The 21,457-nt window shown below is 39.9% G+C and overlaps 1 protein-coding gene across 10 annotated transcripts in view; it reads right to left on the reverse strand.

The window, feature by feature from the left end:
• The window catches only part of TRDN (triadin), a 276,609-nt gene extending 256,079 nt beyond the window's left edge, over positions 1-20,530 (reverse strand). For all 10 annotated transcript variants that reach the window (XR_009762235.1, XM_061623737.1, XM_061623734.1 and 7 more), the window contains exon 1: positions 20,032-20,530. Coding sequence is in view for 9 of the 10 variants with exons in the window: in XM_061623737.1 (XP_061479721.1) it covers positions 20,032-20,053 (22 nt within the window). In the remaining variant the exon portion in view is untranslated. The remainder of the gene's footprint in view (positions 1-20,031) is intronic.
• Between the last annotated feature and the right edge of the window lie 927 nt (positions 20,531-21,457).

The following is a 21,457-nucleotide window of genomic DNA, read 5'->3' on the forward strand; positions in this document are numbered from 1 at the left end:
ATACAAAACTTATAGTCCTGAACTGAGAAATGGTTGCTTAACAACTCTGAATTTTCTTGTCGATACAGAAAACAGTCAGAGAGAATCGAGAGTTCAAAGTCTAAAAAGAGAGAAAAAAAACCCAGAGTCCTTTTGGGCTTTTTTCTGTCAGAGTTCTCGTAATCTGTTGAAATTCATGAAAAATCAGCCATGTTCACAGAGTACCTGTATTCCTATTACTGACCTTGCCCCATACTCTGACCTTCATCTTCTGCAGTTTAAAAGTTCAAAAAATGCCTGGCTGATTTTTAATTAATTTAATAAATTTTGGCTTCAACTCAATGATAGTGTCGGGCATGCTCAGTAAGAACCAACTGTCAGTGTTCTAAAAGCCAGACTAACAGTTGTTTGGCTTAGCTAATCAGGGGGCTACACCCATACCAGACTTTGATTTCACTTGAGACAGTCATGCCTTCCCCCAAAGAATCCTGGGAAGTGTAGTTTGCGAAGGATGTTTGTGTTTTTTTTAACAATGTTAATATTTTGTTATTTAAATTTTTGTGCACTGTATTCTTTTCTGATGTGTATTTTGTATTTGTGTTTATTTTTGTGTGTGTGTGAGCCGCCTTGAGGGCCTTTTGGCCAAAAGGCAGCATAGAAATAGAATAATAAATAAATAAATAAATAAATAGATGATGATGATAATAATAATAATAATAATGAGAGTAGACTCCTATTCCAGTGACAGAACTCCAGTAACCAGACTGGTTTAACAGTCAGCCACTCTGACTGAAGGTCTGTGAGGGGAACAGGGTGTCTCCTAGCAACTCTCAGCACCCTTAACTAACTACACTTCCCAGGATTCTTTGAGAGAAGCCATGCCTGTCCAAAGTGAAATAAAGGCTTGGTGTGGATGTGACTAGGGACAGGTTTGGTTTAAATTTGTGTGGGAGGTTACATGTGCCTGCTGTAGAATAAAAAGGTGGGGGAAAGCAATGACACTGTTCACGTTTCCCTTTTTGAAAGGAAAGGAGCTTCCCCACTGCCCAGTGCCCACCCACCCAATCTCTTCCCCACCCCTCCTCCTACCCTCCCTACCACTGGTCAGTGTTAGAGTATGACCTGGGAGACCAGAGTTCAAATCCCCACACAGCCATGAAGCTCACTGGCTTACCTTGGGCCAGTCACTGCCTCTCCGCCTCAGAGGAAGGCAATGGTAAACCCTCTCTGAATACTGCTTACCATGAAAACCCTATTGATAGGGTCGCCATAAGTCGGGATCGACTTGAAGACATTCCATTTCCATTTTCAAACATGATTGCACAGAAATAAATCCCATTGTACTAAAAAAGTATGCAAATGATCAAACCCACCCTCCCCTCTCCTCCCTTCTATCCCCTCTATCTTGACCCTTCCCTCCCCATTGCCATCCCCTTCCAATGCCCTCCTCGCTATGGTCAGTTTTACCTATCTTAAACATGTTTACATGGAAGTAAATACCCGTGAACTCAATAAGCATGCAAATGATCAAACCTGCCCTCCCCTCCCCTTCCTTTGCCCCCCTGCAATCCCCTTTTTCTCCTTCCCCCCTCATCCTCCTCCCCCATGGTCAGTTTTACCTATCCTAACCATGATTGCATAGGAGTATATCCCATTGAACTCAATAAGCATGCAAATGATCAGACCTGCCTTTCCCCTCCTTCCCCTCTCCTCTCCTCTCCCCTCCTCCTCCTCCCCTGCCCACTCCAGCCCTCCCTCCCTCTTCCTGGTCAATTTTACCTGTCCTAAGTATGATTGCATGGGAGAAAATCACACTGAACTCAATAAACATGCAAATGATCAAACCTGTCCTCCTCCCATCCCCCTCCTGTCTGCTCCTATTCCCCTCCTCCCCTCTGCCCTCCCCCTCCTCCTCCCCTCCCCATCCCCTGTGGTCAGTTTCACCTTTCCTAAGCATGATTGCAGGGGAGTAAATCCCACTGAACTCAATAAGAATGCTAATGATCAATCCATTCTCTGCAAGCTTGCACAGGATCCCATTTCTTACCTCCTGGATTAAAAAGCAGATAAATTCACTAATAGGCAAAAACCCTTGTGGTTTAAGAATGTACCTATAGCCCACAGATATTTCTATCAAACTTTAAAAAGCAGGGAAATTGGGCAGCTATAGTGAATGCACAAGGGGAGCAGGACACCTGACCTCCTCTCTGAGATATTGGACTGCCCTACAAATTTGTAAAAATGCAAACACCATTTGGGTTGGTCTTTCACAGTCCAATCCTCTTGCTATGTAGCTTGGAAGAATTTGGTAACGTGCCTCTGAGCATATGGGGAGTGGTGGCAACACCTGCAATCAACCCAAATAGTAGAAGACATGTGCTGTGCTGATCTTGTTTTAGCAGGGAAGAAGCAACATTATTAAGACAGCTGATATAGTTCAGATGGTCACTTTAAATATGTCAGATTTACTTTGCAATTTTAGTGGTTTCCTATAGGAAATCATTTTCTTTTGTTTCTATTTCTGTGAATATGTGAAATACAGCAACACTTTGCAAAAATTACACTAAAAAAACTCCAAACATAATTGTGGACTAATGGCACTGACTGTTCTGCAGAATAGTCTTCAGTGGACATCAGGAGTGTCTCAGTTTGCACCAGATGAAACAGTGGGAGGTGAAATGTGTTCTAGCAAAATTCTAGGTGTGCTCTATGTTTTTAATTGACCATGCCCACCTTTCCTTAAATGAAGTGGTTTAAACATAGCAGGCTGAAAACATGCATCCTCTTTTTTCCAACAGTTAGAGTCAGTGCGTAAGTAGCAACATATTGTAATCAGTCTGATTTTACATCAAACCTCAGTTTCAGATTCAACTGTTAATGCACCTAAAATAGAAATAGAACATAACCTCCAATTTGAAACACAAAAGGCTGTCTTCACCATCATATGACATTGACCAATAAAAAGGCTTTGATATTAATAAAAATATTTTTTCTAGTATGAATAATGAGGGAAATAAAATTTTCTAGATTAGATTCTCTGTAGAAACATTAGTAACACAGGAAAGAGGCAAAGTAAGAAGAACACCAACAAACATACAAAATATAATTCTCCATCTTTGGAGATGGCATTCTTAAACCACAAGTTTTTTTGCATATTGGTGAATATGTAATACAATTTATTCGATTATGACTAATATATACATTTTTGCAAGCAACTTTCCACCAAAACAATTTTGTCCGCCCAGTTATAGTGGACATGATGAACATGTCCACTCTGGTCCTATCTAAGTTGCAAATGGATTCCTATACTTTCCTTATTAGTAGCACAATACTTTCATGATAATAACTTTGCCAGTGTGATAATGTTATTCAGATCTTAATCAATCTGTTTGATATTTGTAATACAATCAAAAATCTAATTTATTCTACCTACATCTCTGCATTTCACAGCCTACTGGATTGTGGTCATTTATCATGTCACCTTTCTTTATTAATTTCCTTTCCTGCTATATAAAAAGTGTTGCACCTTGACATTAATTAGATAAGTAATAATCATAAAAATGTGTACTTACAGTTTTATTGAAACTGGGTATTTACCATACAGTTAGCATTCTAGCCTCTCATAGCTTACTGTTACATTACAGATTTTACATTTTCTTCTTTCTGCTCTTTCTTATTTCTTCATCAGAGAGAAACAGTAAAAGAATTGTGGGTTAAATCCAACCCAGACTATTTTGTGGCAAAATGAACAGCTTTATATGTGCATTATAAAATAAATTAATAGTAATAAATGGGCTACCATACCCGCAAAGCAAAATAATCAGAGATTCAGTTCACAAAAGAACTCCTATTTTACCATAAAATTAACAAGCCATAATTCTGAAATTACTGTGAAGATATAGAGAACCATTTAACATCTGCATATTCTCCTGAATCCAGCACAAAATGGATTATAGCATAATAAAATCTTGATTCATCTGCTATTTGAGATAGAGCACTTGGATAGAGGCTTGCTTTGCCCCACCCAATAGTGAAGGATAGGAAGAAAGGGGGTAGCAGTATGAGTGTGGAATTACTCAGTTGGATTCCATATGAAGCATGGAGGAAATCTTATCCATTGTTTCTCTCTATAAAAATTAAGTAGGGGATGAAATACCATCTGATAACAGGGATTATTTATAAGTAACAAGGCTAACTCATTGCATATTCCCTCCAGATCCTCTCAGGTGTTAAGATCAGCAGAGGGAGTCCACTTGGTATTTCCATCGGACTTAGAAGTTTGGGGCGGTGGCCTGAGAGAGGGCATTCTTGATGATAGCCCCTAAGCTGTGGAATTCCCTTCCCGCAAAGGTGTGACATCTTCATTGTGTTCTTTTTGTCAGATGCTGAAGACACACATCATTACCCCGGCCTTTGACACCTGAGAAATGTATTTTGGGACCCGTTCTATCCTCTTGATTGTAATCTGCTTTTTAATCTGCTTTTAACCTTCCTTTGAAAACATATTAAAACAAAACATATTTTAAAACATTTTTAAAAAAAGCTTTAAAAACATCTTAAAAAGCAATAAAGCAATTCCATCACATCATGGAGAAGGACGGGTAAGAAATCCAATACATTATTATTATTATTATTATTATTATTATTAAGAGAAACTGTAAAATAAAGTGCAGCAAATCAAAAGAACATCTAAAGAACTTAAATGGTAGAAAAGCCAAAATGAAATGACTCAAAACAGAATATGTCTATGTTTATGAAATTGTTCATACAGGACATCTATCTGTAACATATTATACTGAGAGATCATTTACTTTTACAAAAAGTACATGCGTTGGTGGAGATACATATAGTATTGAAAACAACCATAATATGTTGTAGTCAAAAGGTCATGCCAGCTCTTGCACACTTAACACAGGTGTAATTAGCTTTTTCAACTTAATTATACGTTGCTCATCACAAATTGCGTACCTGCAAATTGCAAAACTTAAATGTCCTCTTAGAAACAATATGTCTCTTTTTAATATATGATCTTTAAAGAATTCACAACAATTCGTAATGAATACCAAGATTTCATGGCTTATTGTTTAGTTATACATTGATTGAATAATTTAAAGAAAACTGCATAATCAGCAGACCAAAATAATAATGAACAATTTATTACGTATTTGATTTGCTGCTACCTTGTGATGGGATTGTAAAGTCTGGTAGTACTAATACTGTATTATAAGATATACACAAAACCAGAGTTAATCATTCTTTATTATTGTTGTTGTTACTGTTATTATTTATATTTATTAGTCACTTTCCTTGCAAAAGTGGCCCAAAGCAACTTAAAACACTAAAACACTAAAACAATAACAAATCAATAAACCTAAAACCACATCTGAACGGATAAAAGACAGGTCTTGCAAAACATGCCACACTAAAAGGGGTCACCAATACCTGTAGCCTTCAAATTAAGGGCCAAAAGCTTGGGTAAAAAAAGACGTTTTTCCCCTGGCACCTAAAAATAGATAAAGATGGGGCTTAGATCTATATTGATCTTAAAAGAGCCAGCCATGTAAGCTCAGCCTTGAACATCAAGACCCAATAATGCCAAACAATGGAAAAAATGTAATAGTAAGGCATGGGCCCTGATCCAGATCAATAGCACATTCTGGATTAGAGTACCATGGCTCCTTTTTCTTCAAAACAAAACAGCATCCACCTTATTTTTTAAAAAAGTGTTTTTAGTGTAAACAGTCCTTTGGCCCTGTGATTGGGCTCCTTCCTTCCCTCCCCCTCTGCTCTGTCTTCAACTACCCGGACATAGACTGGCTGCATATGTGTTCCAGTCATGACAAAGAAGCAAAGTTTCTAGATATTCTAAATGACTATTCCCTAGACCAGTTGGTCATGGAACCGACCAGAGGGACAGCAACCCTGGACTTAATCCTCAGTGGGGACTGGGACCTGGTGCAAGATGTAAGTGTTGTTGAACCGATTGGGAGCAGTGACCACAGTGCTATTAAATTAAACATACATGTAACTGGCCAATTGCCAAGAAAATCCAACACGGTCACATTTGACTTCAAAAGAGGAAACTTCACAAAAATGAGGGGATTGGTAAAAAGAAAGCTGAAAAACAAAGTCCAGAGGGTCACATCACTCGAAAATGCTTGGAAGTTGTTTAAAAACACTATATTAGAAGCTCAACTGGAGTGCATACCGCAGACCAGAAAAGGTACCGCCAGGGCCAAGAAGATGCCAGCATGGTTAACGAGCAAAGTCAAGGAAGCTCTTAGAGGCAAAAAGTCTTCCTTCAAAAAATGGAAGTCTTGTCCAAATGAAGAAAATAAAAAAGAACACAAACACTGGCAAAAGAAATTCAAGAAGACAATAAGGGATGCTAAAAAAGAATTTGAGGAGCACATTGCTAAGAACATAAAAACCAACAACAAAAAATTCTATAAATACATTCAAAGCAGGAGACCATCTAGGGAGACAATTGGACCCTTGGATGATAAGGGAGTCAAAGGTGTACTAAAGAACGATAAGGAGATTGCAGAGAAGCTAAATGAATTCTTTGCATCTGTCTTCACAGTGGAAGATATAGGGCAGATCCCTGAACCTGAACTAACATTTGCAGGAAGGGATTCTGAGGAACTGAGACAAATAGTGGTAACGAGAGAGGAAGTTCTAAGCTTAATGGACAATATAAAAACTGACAAATCACCGGGCCCGGATGGCATCCACCCGAGAGTTCTCAAAGAACTCAAAGGTGAAATTGCTGATCTGCTAACTAAAATATGTAACTTGTCCCTCGGGTCCTCCTCCGTGCCTGAGGACTGGAAAGTGGCAAATGTAACGCCAATCTTCAAAAAGGGATCCAGAGGGGATCCCGGAAATTACAGGCCAGTTAGCTTAACTTCTGTCCCTGGAAAACTGGTAGAAAGTATGATTAAAGCTAGATTAACTAAGCACATAGAAGAACAAGCCTTGCTGAAGCAGAGCCAGCATGGCTTCTGCAAGGGAAAGTCCTGTCTCAGTAACCTATTAGAATTCTCTGAGAGTGTCAACAAGCATATAGATAGAGGTGATCCAGTGGACATAGTGTACTTAGACTTTCAAAAAGCGTTTGACAAGGTACCTCACCAAAGGCTTCTGAGGAAGCTTAGCAGTCATGGAATAAGAGGAGGGGTCCTCTTGTGGATAAGAAATTGGTTAAGAAGCAGAAAGCAGAGAGTAGGAATAAATGGACAGTTTTCCCAATGGAGGGCTGTAGAAAGTGGAGTCCCTCAAGGATCGGTATTGGGACCTGTACTTTTCAACTTGTTCATTAATGACCTAGAATTAGGAGTGAGCAGTGAAGTGGCCAAGTTTGCTGATGACACTAAATTGTTCAGGGTTGTTAAAACAAAAAGGGATTGCGAAGAGCTCCAGAAAGACCTCTCCAAACTGAGTGAATGGGCAGAAAAATGGCAAATGCAATTCAATATCAACAAGTGTAAAATTATGCATATTGGAGCAAAAAATCTGAATTTCACATATACGCTCATGGGGTCTGAACTGGCGGTGACCGACCAGGAGAGAGACCTCGGGGTTGTAGTGGACAGCACGATGAAAATGTCGACCCAGTGTGCGGCAGCTGTGAAAAAGGCAAATTCCATGCTAGCGATAATTAGGAAAGGTATTGAAAATAAAACAGCCGATATCATAATGCCATTATATAAATCTATGGTGCGGCTGCATTTGGAATACTGTGTACAGTTCTGGTCGCCTCATCTCAAAAAGGATATTATAGAGTTGGAAAAGGTTCAGAAGAGGGCAACCAGAATGTTCAAGGGGATGGAGCGACTCCCTTACGAGGAAAGGTTGCAGCATTTGGGGCTTTTTAGTTTAGAGAAAAGGCGGGTCAGAGGAGACATGATAGAAGTGTATAAAATTATGCATGGCATTGAGAAAGTGGATAGAGAAAAGTTCTTCTCCCTCTCTCATAATACTAGAACTCGTGGACATTCAAAGAAGCCGAATGTTGGAAGATTCAGGACAGACAAAAGGAAGTACTTCTTTACTCAGCGCATAGTTAAACTATGGAATTTGCTCCCACAAGATGCAGTAATGGCCACCAGCTTGGACGGCTTTAAAAGAAGATTAGACAAATTCATGGAGGACAGGGCTATCAATGGCTACTAGCCATGATGGCTGTGCTCTGCCACCCTAGTCAGAGGCAGCATGCTTCTGAAAACCAGTTGCCGGAAGCCTCAGGAGGGGAGAGTGTTCTTGCACTCGGGTCCTGCTTGCGGGCTTCCCCCAGGCCCCTGGTTGGCCACTGTGAGAACAGGACGCTGGACTAGATGGGCCACTGGCCTGATCCAGCAGGCTCTTCTTATGTTCTTATGTTCTTATGTCCTGCCCCACCCTTGCAACATTGCATTTTCACAACACCCACTAAAAAATATTTATAAATACAGTCAAGTAAGAACAAAATAATACAATTACCCTCATCACTTAGTTTGTGCATGACTTTACATGCCTTTATCATCTCTCACTGTGAAATGCATTCGCTTATACCAGCTGACAAGCAAAAGTTTGACAAAATAATGTGGTAAGGAACATTTTCTTAATCAGCTTTAATGAGGAAAATAAACCTCAACACATCACTGCTTTGAATAATTACAGAAGAAGTTAACTTAAATAAATGTATGCTAACTAAACATAATGTTTAAACCCCTAGAAATCAACTCTTCCTACATTTACGTGTGCATTTTCCCTTAAGGCAGTTTTCAATATCAAAAGAATTTTTAGTTGATGAAATTGTTGTTTCTGTCAACAGAGCCTCTTAAAAATCAAAGTAACACTTTTTGTTTTGTTTTGCTATTTACAGGTCAAAGAGGAAAATAATGAACATTAGCAGCAACTCTTGAATAACAAACTGATGCTGAAAAAAACTTAGGGTACAATCCAAGACATATATATGCCGGGCTAAGGGGAGGTGGATATTGCAGATCCCTGGCTGAGCTGGCCGGGTCCCGGCTCAGGCAGGCTACGCCAGCATAAGCTCCCCTCCTGGGGCAGCCACAGCGCAGCCACAAAACAGCGGGCCCAACCTGGCTCAGCCAAGGATCTGTTGGAGAAGGCCAGCCCTACACAGGGAAGCTGGCGGAAGCCAGCACAAGGCCCCCAAAAGGGGCATTCCAGGTCATGTTGGGGAAGACATAGAGGGGGACTTACGCTACATCCAGGTCCCATTTGGTTCCCTCCAGCAGCCCTCCGTCCCAGCAGCCAGTATGCTGGGAAAAGGGGTGGTGGAAAGAAACATATTTTGCTTCCTTCTGCTGCGCCCTGCCAGTGCAGCCTATGTAGGGTTGCCATATTCCAGTTCCACAAATCCGGGCAGGCTATTTTGCATATTATGCAAAGTATTTGCATATTAATATTTGGATTGTCCAGTTGTTTTGTTTTTGTGCCTAGGAATTACCACCAAAAACTGGGGAAAGATGTGAGAAATCTTTTTTTTTAAAGCAACATTTTCAGCCTTAAATGCCTAGACTCTAGTTTCCAACACTATGGAATATTGATTGATTGATTAAGAGGATTTATATCCTGCCCTTCTGCTGTTAAAAACAGAGCTCAGCACAGCTTACAAATATAATAAAAACAATAAAAATACACAATCAATATAAAAACATAATAAAAACACAAAATAGCAACAAACATAAAGTAAGTCAGGGCAGCAGTACGGTTAACCATTACATATACAATATATTTCAGAGATGTGGTGGGTGGAGAAAAACAAGAAGCCAAAATGCTAGGAAAATGAGTCTTTCATGCCACATGCTCAGTTTTAAATATTGTTGCAGCAAGTTTTACAAGTTCCTCCAGTATTCCACTGGTGCAGGCACTCAGACATTCAAAGTATCTGTATGTTTCTTAGGTTTTATAAAAGCAGAACTTTGCTTAACTCAAAATTTCTTCTCCCTTTGATCAACCACATCTACACAAGTTCCACCTCCATACTCAAAATGAAACTGGGCCTAGAAGTGTGCAACAACCCCACACATACCTTGCTAATTAGATGCCAGGATGTCTGTCTTATCGACTACTCTCCTGCTCCCCCCCCCACTGGGCATCATGAAAGACCCAGTCCTGGGCTCAGAAAGAAAATAAATATCTGGTCCTCTTCAAAGTACTGATAAGTCTCTTGTTTTAATTAAAATAATAATTATAAATTCTTGCTCTTATCACTAATGGGAGTTAATTATCTTGCATATGCTGCTGCTGCTTCTACGGCTGTAACGGAGTGAGGTTAAAGATAAGTGAAATGCAAATAGGAAAAAAACAACACAAAAAGCAGTAACACTTTCCTAAATGCAATACCATACCAACCACAACAAGATTCCTATGAGTAAGGCAGAAAACTAAGCATCTCACAACCAGTCAGGATTCCTAACCAAAAACCAAAAATATGATAAATGAAGAAATATTTATATAAGCATGACTATCAAATATATTTATTATTTACACAACCTGTAAAGATATTTATAGTGCAATCCTAGGTTTATTTATTCAGAAGCAAGTCCCAGTGTATTCAGTGGGGCTTACTCAAACAGGGACAGAAATGCAACCTCAAGTGATAAGCAACTTCATTCACACAACCCAAAATTCCGAATCATAAGACTCCATACACGCACACGCACACACTGCAGACGTATAAATACATACAGCCCATATAACAGTTTATTGTCAAACCAGTTGGTCACTGCAGAAAAATCAGTATTAGTTTTAAAGAAATCAGTATTAGTTTCCTACAGAATAAAAACTGTAATACCTAAGTAAGCCCTGTCTACTTGCTTTAAAATAGGACTGGAGAGAAACAGAAAGAGTTAGAACACAAACACAATTCTTTTTTACATTCTCTCCAAAGTCCCATTGATTTTCAGCACATTCATAAACATGTCTACTCAAAAGTAAGTCCTATTGAATTCAATGGGATTTACTCTGGGCATATGGGATTAGCATTGCTTTTACAAAAGCAAGTATTGGGAAGGTTTTCAAAACACTGCCCAGGATCTGACTCCTGCACACAAGAGGAAATGTATATACTTACCCAATTTATGAGATTTTCAGATAAACGGGGGGAAACCACCATTTTCTGGCATTGCAATGAGGTTTTCTAGACACTGCCTCAGGTCAATGAAACTGAAACACAACCCTGGCTTCACTGATTGGCTGCAATCCTGAACGGGCAGGGTTAAAGCTATGAAGTGCTATATAGTAGTTTAAAGAAAGATTTAACAGTCGGGGGGGTTGACGTTTTTATGTATATCTCAAGAACTGGACCACCTAGAAACTTAATTTTTAACTGAGAAATGTTAAAAACACATGAAAGACAATTCCCAATTGTCTTTTAGATTATTTTAGCAAAACTGAACATGGTCGTATCTGACTAAGCCTGCAATCCTAACCATCCCTACTCAGAAGTAAGTCCCACTGAATTCAGGGGTTAGGACAGTAGCCTGGCAGAGCAGTCCAAATTGCTCACTGCTGCCACCGATACTCTATACTGCTGTCCCACCCCACTGTCCATTGCTGCTGAACACAAAAGGGAACAAACACAAAAGGGAACATTTGCTACTGGGCCACTGGTAACCTCCAAGCTGGATTACTGTAATGCGCTCTATGTGGGGCTGCCCTTGAGGTTGTTCCAGAAACTGCAGCTGGTGCAAAATGCGGCGGCGAGACTGCTCACTGGGGCAGGGTATCGCCAACATGTCACCCCACTGCTGAAAGAATTGCAGTGGCTGCCCATTTGCTACTGGGCAAAGTTCAAAGTTCTAGTTGTGGTGTATAAAGCCCTATACAGCTTGGGACCAGGATACCTGAAAGACTGTCTTATCCCTTATATACCCAGTCGATCACTGTGCTCTGCAGGTGAGGGCCTCCTGCAGATACCATCTTATCAGGAGGTCCATTCTGCACAACATAGGAAATGGGACGTTTAATGTGGCAGCACCTACCCTGTGGAATTCCCTCCCCTTAAATATCAGACAGGAGCCACCTCTGTTATCTTTTCGTCACCTATTGAAGACCTTCCTCTTTCAACAAGCCTTTTCAGTTGAGACCTATTCCAGTCTGCGTCTGTGTTGGAATTGCTTTTTAATATGTTCTTAAACCCTTTTAAAAGTGTTTTTAATCTTAGAAGATGTTTTGAAAGCTTTTAAAAAGATATTTAAAGATGCTTTCTTTAAGATGAAGTTTAAATTTTGTTTTAATGAAGTTTAAAGTTTTTAGTGCTTTTGTTTGCCACCCTGGGCTCCTGCCAGGAGGAAGGGCAGGATATAAATCAAATAAATAAATAAATAAAAATAAATCTGGTTTTTAGAAAGGAAGTAGACGAAAGGGTTTGTTTTGCTGAAATGCTGCCCAGTTCAGGTCTCAGGGATTCAAAGAGGTTTTGAAATACCGCAAACGACTGAACGGCGTTAAAATTGTCTGGGACTTGATTCTTGTAATACACTCTATGAGGAGCTACCCTAGCACCTGGCCTGGAAAGCTCCAGCTGGTGCAAGTAACAGACCACCGCCAGCATATGACTTCAATGCTTACAAGCTTGTGCTGGCTGCTCTTGTGCTACTGGGCCAGATTCAAAACCCTTAGCAACTTGGGTCCAACATATATTAAGGCCATGATACCCCTCTCTGCCTTTCTCTCCCCCATCATCCAGCATCAGAAACACTGGATTCTGTGGATTCTGGGATACTCCCACAGTCCACTGCACAGCTGCATCATGCTCTTCTTAGCCAGGTTGACCAGTATGCTGATGATACTCAGCTTAGTTTCTCTTTTTCATTTAATGCAGATGAGGTAGTGAATATTTTGAATAGGTACTTGGACTCACCTAACAGCTGGATGAGGCTAAGAAGTTAAAACTGAAACTTATTGGTAGGTGTGCAGTTGACCATGGAGATGGTTTTCAGCCGGCTCCAATTCAAGTTGTAGTCCTCCTGATGAATCACCGTTATGAATGCTGCCAGATCTGGCCTTGCATATGGATGCAAAAGCACCAACAGTCACTCAGAGCATGTTTCAACTATTTTGGTTGGTACACCAGCTGTGACATTTCCTGGGGAAAAACGGATCTTGCAACATGCCTTGGAAATGTCTAGGACAGATTATTATAATGCAGCAGCAGTGGCATGCGAGGGGTGGAGCAGCAGCAGTGTGTTCCTGCCACCAGCACTGTGTTTGCCAGGACAGGCAGTGGTGAGGTTGGGAGAACTCAGGCTTGGCATCAGTCCCACCATGCACACTGCCCTAACACGGAGCTCTCCAGACCTCACCACCCTTTCACCCTGCCCCAGCCAGTGCAGCACTACTGCGGCTACTCAACTCCCCTTCCCCTATCTGCTACTGCTGTTCCAATGTGTTCTACATGGCGTTTCCTATGAAAAAGTATTCAACTGGTTCAGAATACAGTAGGCAATGGTTTATTTTATTTATTTGTTTGTTTATTTGTTTATTTATTTATTTATTATTTAATTTATATCCTGCCCTTCCTCCCAGCAGGAGCCCAGGGCGGCAAACAAAAGCAGTAAAAACACTTTAAATCATCATAAAAACAGACCTTAAAATACATTAAAACAAAACAACTTTAAAAACATTCTTTAAAAAAGCTTTAAAAACATCTTAAATAAAAAGGGTTAAAAATACTGTTTAGGAAAAAAAGGGGGTTGTTTTTTGTTTTTTAAAACATATTAAGAGCAATTCTGACACAGATGCAGTCTGGTTTAAAACCTTCATTAGCTGTCCCCTTTTTTTCTGGGAGAAATCCAAAGAGCTGGTTGGAAGCTTAACAGCCCTAAACAACCTGGGACCAGAATATCTCAAGGACAGCCTGCTCCAATATGAACTTGCCAATTTGTTAAGAGCTTCAACTGGGGTACATCTCTAGGTTCTCTCACCACCTGAAGTTAGATGGGTAGTTAGAAGAATATGGATAGTTATGCCGCTGGGCTTATGCAGACAGCTACGAAAACATCTTCTGTAATAGTTTGCTGATGTTCTGTGATTTTAAATTTTTATGTGGTTTTATTGAAGAGGTATAATTGTTATAAAGTATCTTTATAAACAAACAAACAAACTAGTCCCTTTCCGTGATGGCCCCCTGACTCTAGAATACCGTTTCTAAACAAATTCACTCAGACTTACTTTATTCTCTTTTAGGGACCAGAGCAAAATTATTCCTTCTTCTCAAACCTTTGGCAAGATACAGGAATATAGAAAGCTACTTTATACTGAGTCAGACCATTGGTCCATCTAGCTAAGCATTGTCTACACTGACTAGTAGTGGCTCTCCAAGGTTTCAGGCAACTCTACGTGGAGAAGCTGGGAATTGAACTTGGGACCTTATGAAAGCAAAGCAGATGCTCTGCCACTGTGCTATGGCCCTAATATGGGAATATTTGATTTGATTTTATGCTGTTTTACTAGGTTATGGTGTTTCTGTGTTGTTTCTATTCTGTTGATTTTAGTGGTTCTTTATCTTTGTATATAATAAGAACATCACATAAGAAGAGTCTGCTGGATCAGGCCAATGGCCCATCTAGTCCAGCATCCTCTTCTCATAGTGACCAACCAGTTGCCCCTGAAATTTTATGTACAATGCCTTAAAGATATGCAGCCTTTCTGACAGCTGATAAGTTGGCTTTAAAAACAACAACAAAAACAAGCAGATGACAGATACCTAAATCAAACTAGGTTCATCTGTCCTACAGCTTAATCTTCTGAACCAAGCCAGAGCCTAATAACAATCACAGCTACTTTTTGTGGTATTTTCCTCCAGGGTCTACTGCAGCTGCTGTTGATGTAAAACTGGCTGCCACCCCATGTGAGAGGGCAGTTCCAGAAAATATGTCTGTCAATAACACCAGGTTTGCTAAGGTTTGCTCATAAAGATGGTTCTGTGGCAAGGAATTGTGGGGGGAACGTCTTGCCTGATTGAGGGCCTCTAGAAGGCTGTGAGCCTTTAGTTCCCACATATGAATCCAATTAATTAGGCAGTGAGTAAGAACGCCTGCTTATCGCTTGAGACTAGTACTTCAAGGCCACAGGCCTGGGAAGGTTGGAGAAGAGCATGACAGTTAGGGGCAAAAGCTCTGGAAGATTTCATCATCAGAAAGCCCTCTGATTGGCTAATTAATTCCTGGCTGTTGCTGGGTTTTTTCTAATAAATGTAGAGTTAAGATTGTGGGTCTTTGTTCCCCAATGTTCCTTGGTGTTACCTTATGTGGAGTTCCATCTTCCTATTGCTATTCAGGCTATACATCTCTGGGGGAGATGTGGAACTATGCAGTTACTCTTCATAGAGTAATATTGTGAATATAGAATAGGCTAGACAGATTTGTTATTTTTGTCCTATGCTTGAACTCTCTGTATCCTTTGTATTTTACCTAACTCTTGGGGTGCTTGGTTTAAGGAATTATTTTGCTGCCATATTTTTGCACTTATATTTTATTCTAATAAAGCTACCTCTTATTTACCAATGCATGTTCATTTCAGGGGGAATTTCCTCTGAATCCAGCACCTTGGCCATTTAGCCACAGACTACGTATAATTGGGTATTTTGCCTTAAGGCTCCAAGACAAGGAGTGCATCTTTGGCTTATGTCATTTGGAATCCTTGGGAGGTCTATTTCTGGCTCTTTGGGTTTCTCCTTGGCCCAGAGTGGGTGACCAGGTTTAAGGGGTGGTCTATGTACCTTAGAGGGTTGGTGTTGGTTTAACTCAGCCCTGGTATGGGAGGCACGGGTTGTGCCTGGCCAGGATCAATTGCCCTGGGCTTTGGAGTTGACCCCCACCAAGAGTTCTTTACAGTGTCAGTCCAAAATTTTACAAAATGGGGTGTTGACCCATGCTCATCATGAAGGCTTCCATGAGCTGAAGACTGTAAATTAGAAGTTGGATTGACTAAGAAAAGTCTATTTGAATGATACCCCCTTCCCCCACCTGAGTGTGTAACTTCAAGCTAGTCTGCTGTGAACAGTTAGACTGTATTAAATGTCTAAACACATGTCAATTACATTTCTTAACAAAGACCACAAGCAAAATCCAGTGGAAGACTTTATGGACATGGATCTCTTTTTTCTGCTTTATGCCCATGACAACACTATTCATTTCAATGGCATTACAGCAGCATTAAGTTGAATGATGAATTACATCCATGTATAGCTAACAATGACAAAAACATTATCTTCCATTTCCGTGTCACAAGGTATGAAATTAAAACTAACTACACAAAGACATTTTCTTTTAATAGCCATTACACAAATGCCCAGGAATACAACAGCCAAGGAACCTGGCAGCATTAAGTGGTCCCCATCAGGACAACAGATCATAGTATGTCCAAACATGACATAGAGGTTGTCAAGGTTGTCATCTAGGTATAAAAACTGTTCAGTTATTTCTCTGACAGACTAGATAAGCTTTTCTCAAACTGGGCAGGGAACAATTAACGAACCTCAGTCTGCTTTTCAGATGGGACACAGCACCACGGCACCTCCCTTTCACTGTAGCCTTTTGGTTACACAGAAACAGTAAACAATAATAGATGTTGCCGCCATTCAACATATGCTCAGATGCACATGTTCCCAAATTCTTCCAAGCTACACAGGAAGTTGCATTGGACTGTGAAAGACCAACCCAAACTGTGTTTGCATTTTTACAAATTTGTTGGCCAGTAGGTTCTCCCAGAGAGGCAGTCAAGTCTCCCACCCTCCTGGTGCATTTTCCTACTTTTAAAACGCTTTTCCTACTTTTAAAACGCTTGATAGAAAATCTAAGTATGCTCTTAAACCACAAGGTTTTTTCCTACTAGTGAATATAGATCTTCTCCATATTACTGAAAAATCTAGCTTGACCTATATGCCAAAATTCACTCTTCTCACAAACAGAGTTGCATTGCCAGCTACAAGTCTCAATGGTGCAAATCAACAGAAATGTAGGAGCTAAATGGAAACTTCAAGTGCAAGAGAAACTTTTCTTTCCCATCATTTATATCCCACCCTTCTCCTACAACAATCTAACAGAGCTTTAGATTCTAAATTATTAAATGCAAGGTTCAAGCAACAGCAGATTAACAATGCAGATACTTAACGCAGCTAAAATAACTCAGCTTGAAGAAAAGCCCAGCTTAATTTTCTTAAATAAAAAAAAGAATACTTAATTACATTTAGTTTCACTCTAATTAAAGGTCACTCAAATAGGACATTCTCTTCCATTTCTCAGACTTCTATTATTTGAATCTGAGTTACTGGATCTGTGTGTGACTCCATGTCAGTATTATCTTATGTAAATAGCACTCTCATTTATCCAAACGGCTTGAATTGCTTCACTCTTGCCCTACAAGCCTTTTAGATAATAATTGCAAAGTCAAGCTACCTACAGAGCTAGCAGATTAGGAATACTTTACAGCAGGGATCAGCAAGAGGAGGTACCCATCCCCCCACACACATACCCCTACCTTTCAGTTCACAGCTCTCTCTCTCTCTCCCTCCCTAGTTGCCAACTCAGAGACACAGAGAGTTGTGTTCTGACAATGGAACTTTCCAGCACACTACTTTGGCAATCAGTCAGCATACTGGCCCACAATCTTCCACTCCTTCCTATAAACCTAGCTGCTGGCCACTTTCTACCAAATTTATTTATGAATAAAATTAATTAAATTTTAATGTCACTAAGCCTAAGCTTCCCTAGGTCAGTAATGCTAAAATAAATAATTATACACTGAAATAATTTTATTTGTATGAAAATTATCTGTCCCTCTGCCCACCTACCCCACTCCCACCATGACACCTGTCTATTTGCATTTTCTTCCAAAAACACTACATGGCCGCAGCAGACCTCTAATGAAAATATACGACTGTATCAGCTTTATGCAATGCTATTAGTAAATGCACTATTGACCATGAATATGGGTAAACGTTCCAGGGTTCCATTAATTTTGCAGTCCTCACAAAGCACCAGATTTAGTCTCCAATAATACTTAACACAAATCCTCTTATATTAAATATATTTTGCTTTCATATTTAATTAACAGCTGGAGTGACTTGGGGCAATGTGTCTTGGTTTGGTGAATAAAAAGTGCAAAGAATATTATCTGAGAGACTTTTCTTTGTAAAAAGAGTAGTAATAAGCTTGGGGAAGGAAAATGGAATGATCCACAATGGAAAAAGGCTAGTGTGAGATTCCATTGTAAAATTGAATATTTGATTTTTAAAAGCCTGCATTTGAAGAGAGAAAGAAAGATTTCCCCTTTTCATTCTGTTGGATAAAATGTTATTTGTATATATTAATGGTCAGGACATATTAAAATTATTCATGAACTATTCATATTCCTCAGATAACCATTTCTTTATTTATAGGATCAGTTCTCATTCTTTTAGCCATTGGTTAGGCAAAGCTCTCATGGGATTCCAAGGGTGTATTAATTGCTTATGGCTTCCAGGATTAATATTGTGTAGTCCTATATCAAGCACTGAATTTATTTCAAAGTTTTAATTTGCTATGAAGCTTTATGGCATAGTCCGCAATCTTTAAATCTTGGTCATGCCTTTAAGTTGCTGTCTCTTACTGGCTGGAATTCCTGTATTTTACTCCATCTGCTCCATCCTGTCATGCATTTCTTTGATGTATGGGGAGAGATGGGGAAATGGGATGTGGGACTCCTGTTTTTTGGGAGGGGGCAGTCCTGTAAAGTTCTGCACTGTAAGACATATTTAAAAATTAAGGGTGCAATCCTATGCACATTTATCTGGGAGCAAATCCTATTGAACTCAATGGGTCTCACCTCTGAGTAGACATGAGTAGGACTGTGCTGTAAAAGTATTATATAACTGCAAGACAGCAAGAGCGTGTTAGCCAGTAAAGATCAGAGTGGAGTATGGGCCTCTTCAGTCTTCAGTAGAAATGGGAAAATCTGTCAGTTTCAGTTTATCTCCATTCCTTATTATTCCAGTCTTAAATTCAGTTCTCTACCTCCGCTTGTGTTTTTTTTTAAGTCCTCATGAAAATTCATCTGCATCTTAGTATGAATTTCTCCTAATATACACATGTTCCTATGCAATTTTGCCTAAATATACACTTTTGCAAAGCAATTTCCACAAATATAATGCATGTTTCTATGCTGTTTTCCCTAACATACGCATTTCCTGTGCACATGTTTTTCCCATATATGTGTTTTTGTACATATCACTTGGTTAAAGAACTGCATTGCTAAATTCAGAGAAGTGCCAATTTCAAAGTAAGTTTGTGTTTCACTTCTCATATTGTTTTGCAAATTGTGAATTAGGTAGATTCACCTTTAAATGCAAATTGAACTGAATGGCGTCCCATCCCTAGTCTTCACATAGTCATCAGATTTTAGATGTATACATCAGCTTTTTTTAAATCATACACCTAAAAATGTGTGAGAATGGTAAAGAGCATCTGAAAACACATGATCATAGAGGGGTCCACTCATCTGAGTGTCTCCTTGTTGGATGTATGCTCTGTGGCAAACCCAGTTGTGGTGCTGAGCAATGTGTGAAATAGCACGTCATCAAATAATAGATGCAAAATGGAATTTATGAAACAAGAAAGCCAAGGTAATGTGGTCTCTAAAGAGTTCTTCAGCAGGTGAAAGGCAAACTGAGAGAGACAGAAATCTTAATATGTGTACAGCTCCTACATAAAGCTAAACACTAAACTAGAAGCTACTATGTTAAAATCTTCCACCTCCAGTTTTGACATGCATTATTTCTCCTATCTTTCATCTCTTCAGTTTCTCTATCTAAGCAAGCGTTGCTGAGGTTATGTGACCAAGGCTATTTTTAGAGGTGTATGATGATCAAGCTTTACTAACTAGTACAAATTCCAGCTGCTGTAGAAGAGCCGCTTCCCCCCTTGATACTCGCCCTGCAGCAAAACTGTAATTCCGTAATAGCCAGAGATCTTGCTCACAGGGTGAGTCTGTTTAAAAATCGTCAAGGCAGAAATCTGTTTCCAGACAATTAGAACATCAGGATGGTTACAGTACCTTCTGCTGTAATCTCAGTCATAATGGTGACGGGAAGAAACACTCTGGTGAAAAGTTCAAGTTATACTGGCAGTCGAGAGGAGATGGCAGGGTCAGCAGCACTGACTCTTGCAGGAGACGGTGAATTGAAAGGTGGGGAGTTCTACACAGTTCTTACTTTCTTTGGGTCTTTTTTCTTCTTCTTTTGCGCTATCTTCTCTGTAAAGCCTTGCCCTGCCCTCCCCACCTCCCAAGAAACTAGCCCCTCTCCCAAGGCAATGCTTGCAGCCCAGACTGAAGTATCAGCTTCTTACAAAAATAGCAATGGCTCTCAGCAAATCTCTAGCACAGCTTTTTTGGCATCCTGGGCACCACACTCAGGGACCAACTTTTTTGTTGTTGTTTATCCAATTGCATATGAGACATCAAAGCAGGTAAAAGCAATAACACCACAAAGGAACCAGAAAGACCTGTTTAAAACCCCTGCTGCTTCTTAAATATGATTACAGTTCTTTTGAGGTCTGGGTCACAAAATATGAAATATACACTTGACTGTAATCTTATCCAACCAAGCTCAAATGTATTCTTAGCACGCTCTTAGCACATTCTCTCCGGGCCTTATTTGGGTTGGGGAGGGTACTATGAAGGAAGCCACAGTGATTAAAGAAGAACATTAACTTAGGTAAATTTCACCCTGCTAAGTTGCCCACTGACACTTAAAAAGTCACTGAAATACCTCTGCTTCCTTTTTAGTTGTGGTTGTTGCATTAATTCATAAGAAGAACCCTGCTGGATCAGACCATGGGTGCATCTATTCCAGCATCCTAATCCCTAAATCTGTGAGTCTGCATATGATGAATTATGGCATGTAAGCTACTAGTATGCATTTTCACAATACCTGTTTGAGCAGCCGGAAGAATGTTAATCAGTGACTTCTTTGGCACTCAAGTGCACTTACAACCCAGGTATTTTACATTAAAAATATGGGGGTCTCTAGAGTGTAAATAAATGCATCCCTGTTAATCCCTAATAAAACACAGGGTGAGACTAGTGTTCCAATTTAAAGCTACCTGGGATCCTTTTAAGTTTACAAAAGGATCCCAGGCAGCTTAGGAGAACTAGGAAAGGCCTTGTCTTGATACTCTGGAGAGCCACTGTGACCAGAAGGTAGTGCTGGGCTGCATGGACAAATGGTCTGTATATAAGCAGCTTCATATGTTCATATGAGTTTTCAGAACTAGGGAAGCATTGGCTGGATTTTCTGTCACTCTACTGTCCCTGGCAAGCAAGTCTACGGTAGCCCAATACTAATATTACCCCCGCAGCATGGTAGATGCTCCAAAGCTAGGTGCCCAGCTGTCCTTCTTTACAGGGGACAGTTCTCTATTTGAAGGGCTGTCCGAGGACAGCCTTCAAATGTCCAGCCCAAGTTCAGTCTGAAGTTAAA

This window comes from Rhineura floridana, chromosome 4 (assembly GCF_030035675.1).
Source record: "Rhineura floridana isolate rRhiFlo1 chromosome 4, rRhiFlo1.hap2, whole genome shotgun sequence".
NCBI lineage: Eukaryota > Metazoa > Chordata > Lepidosauria > Squamata > Rhineuridae > Rhineura > Rhineura floridana.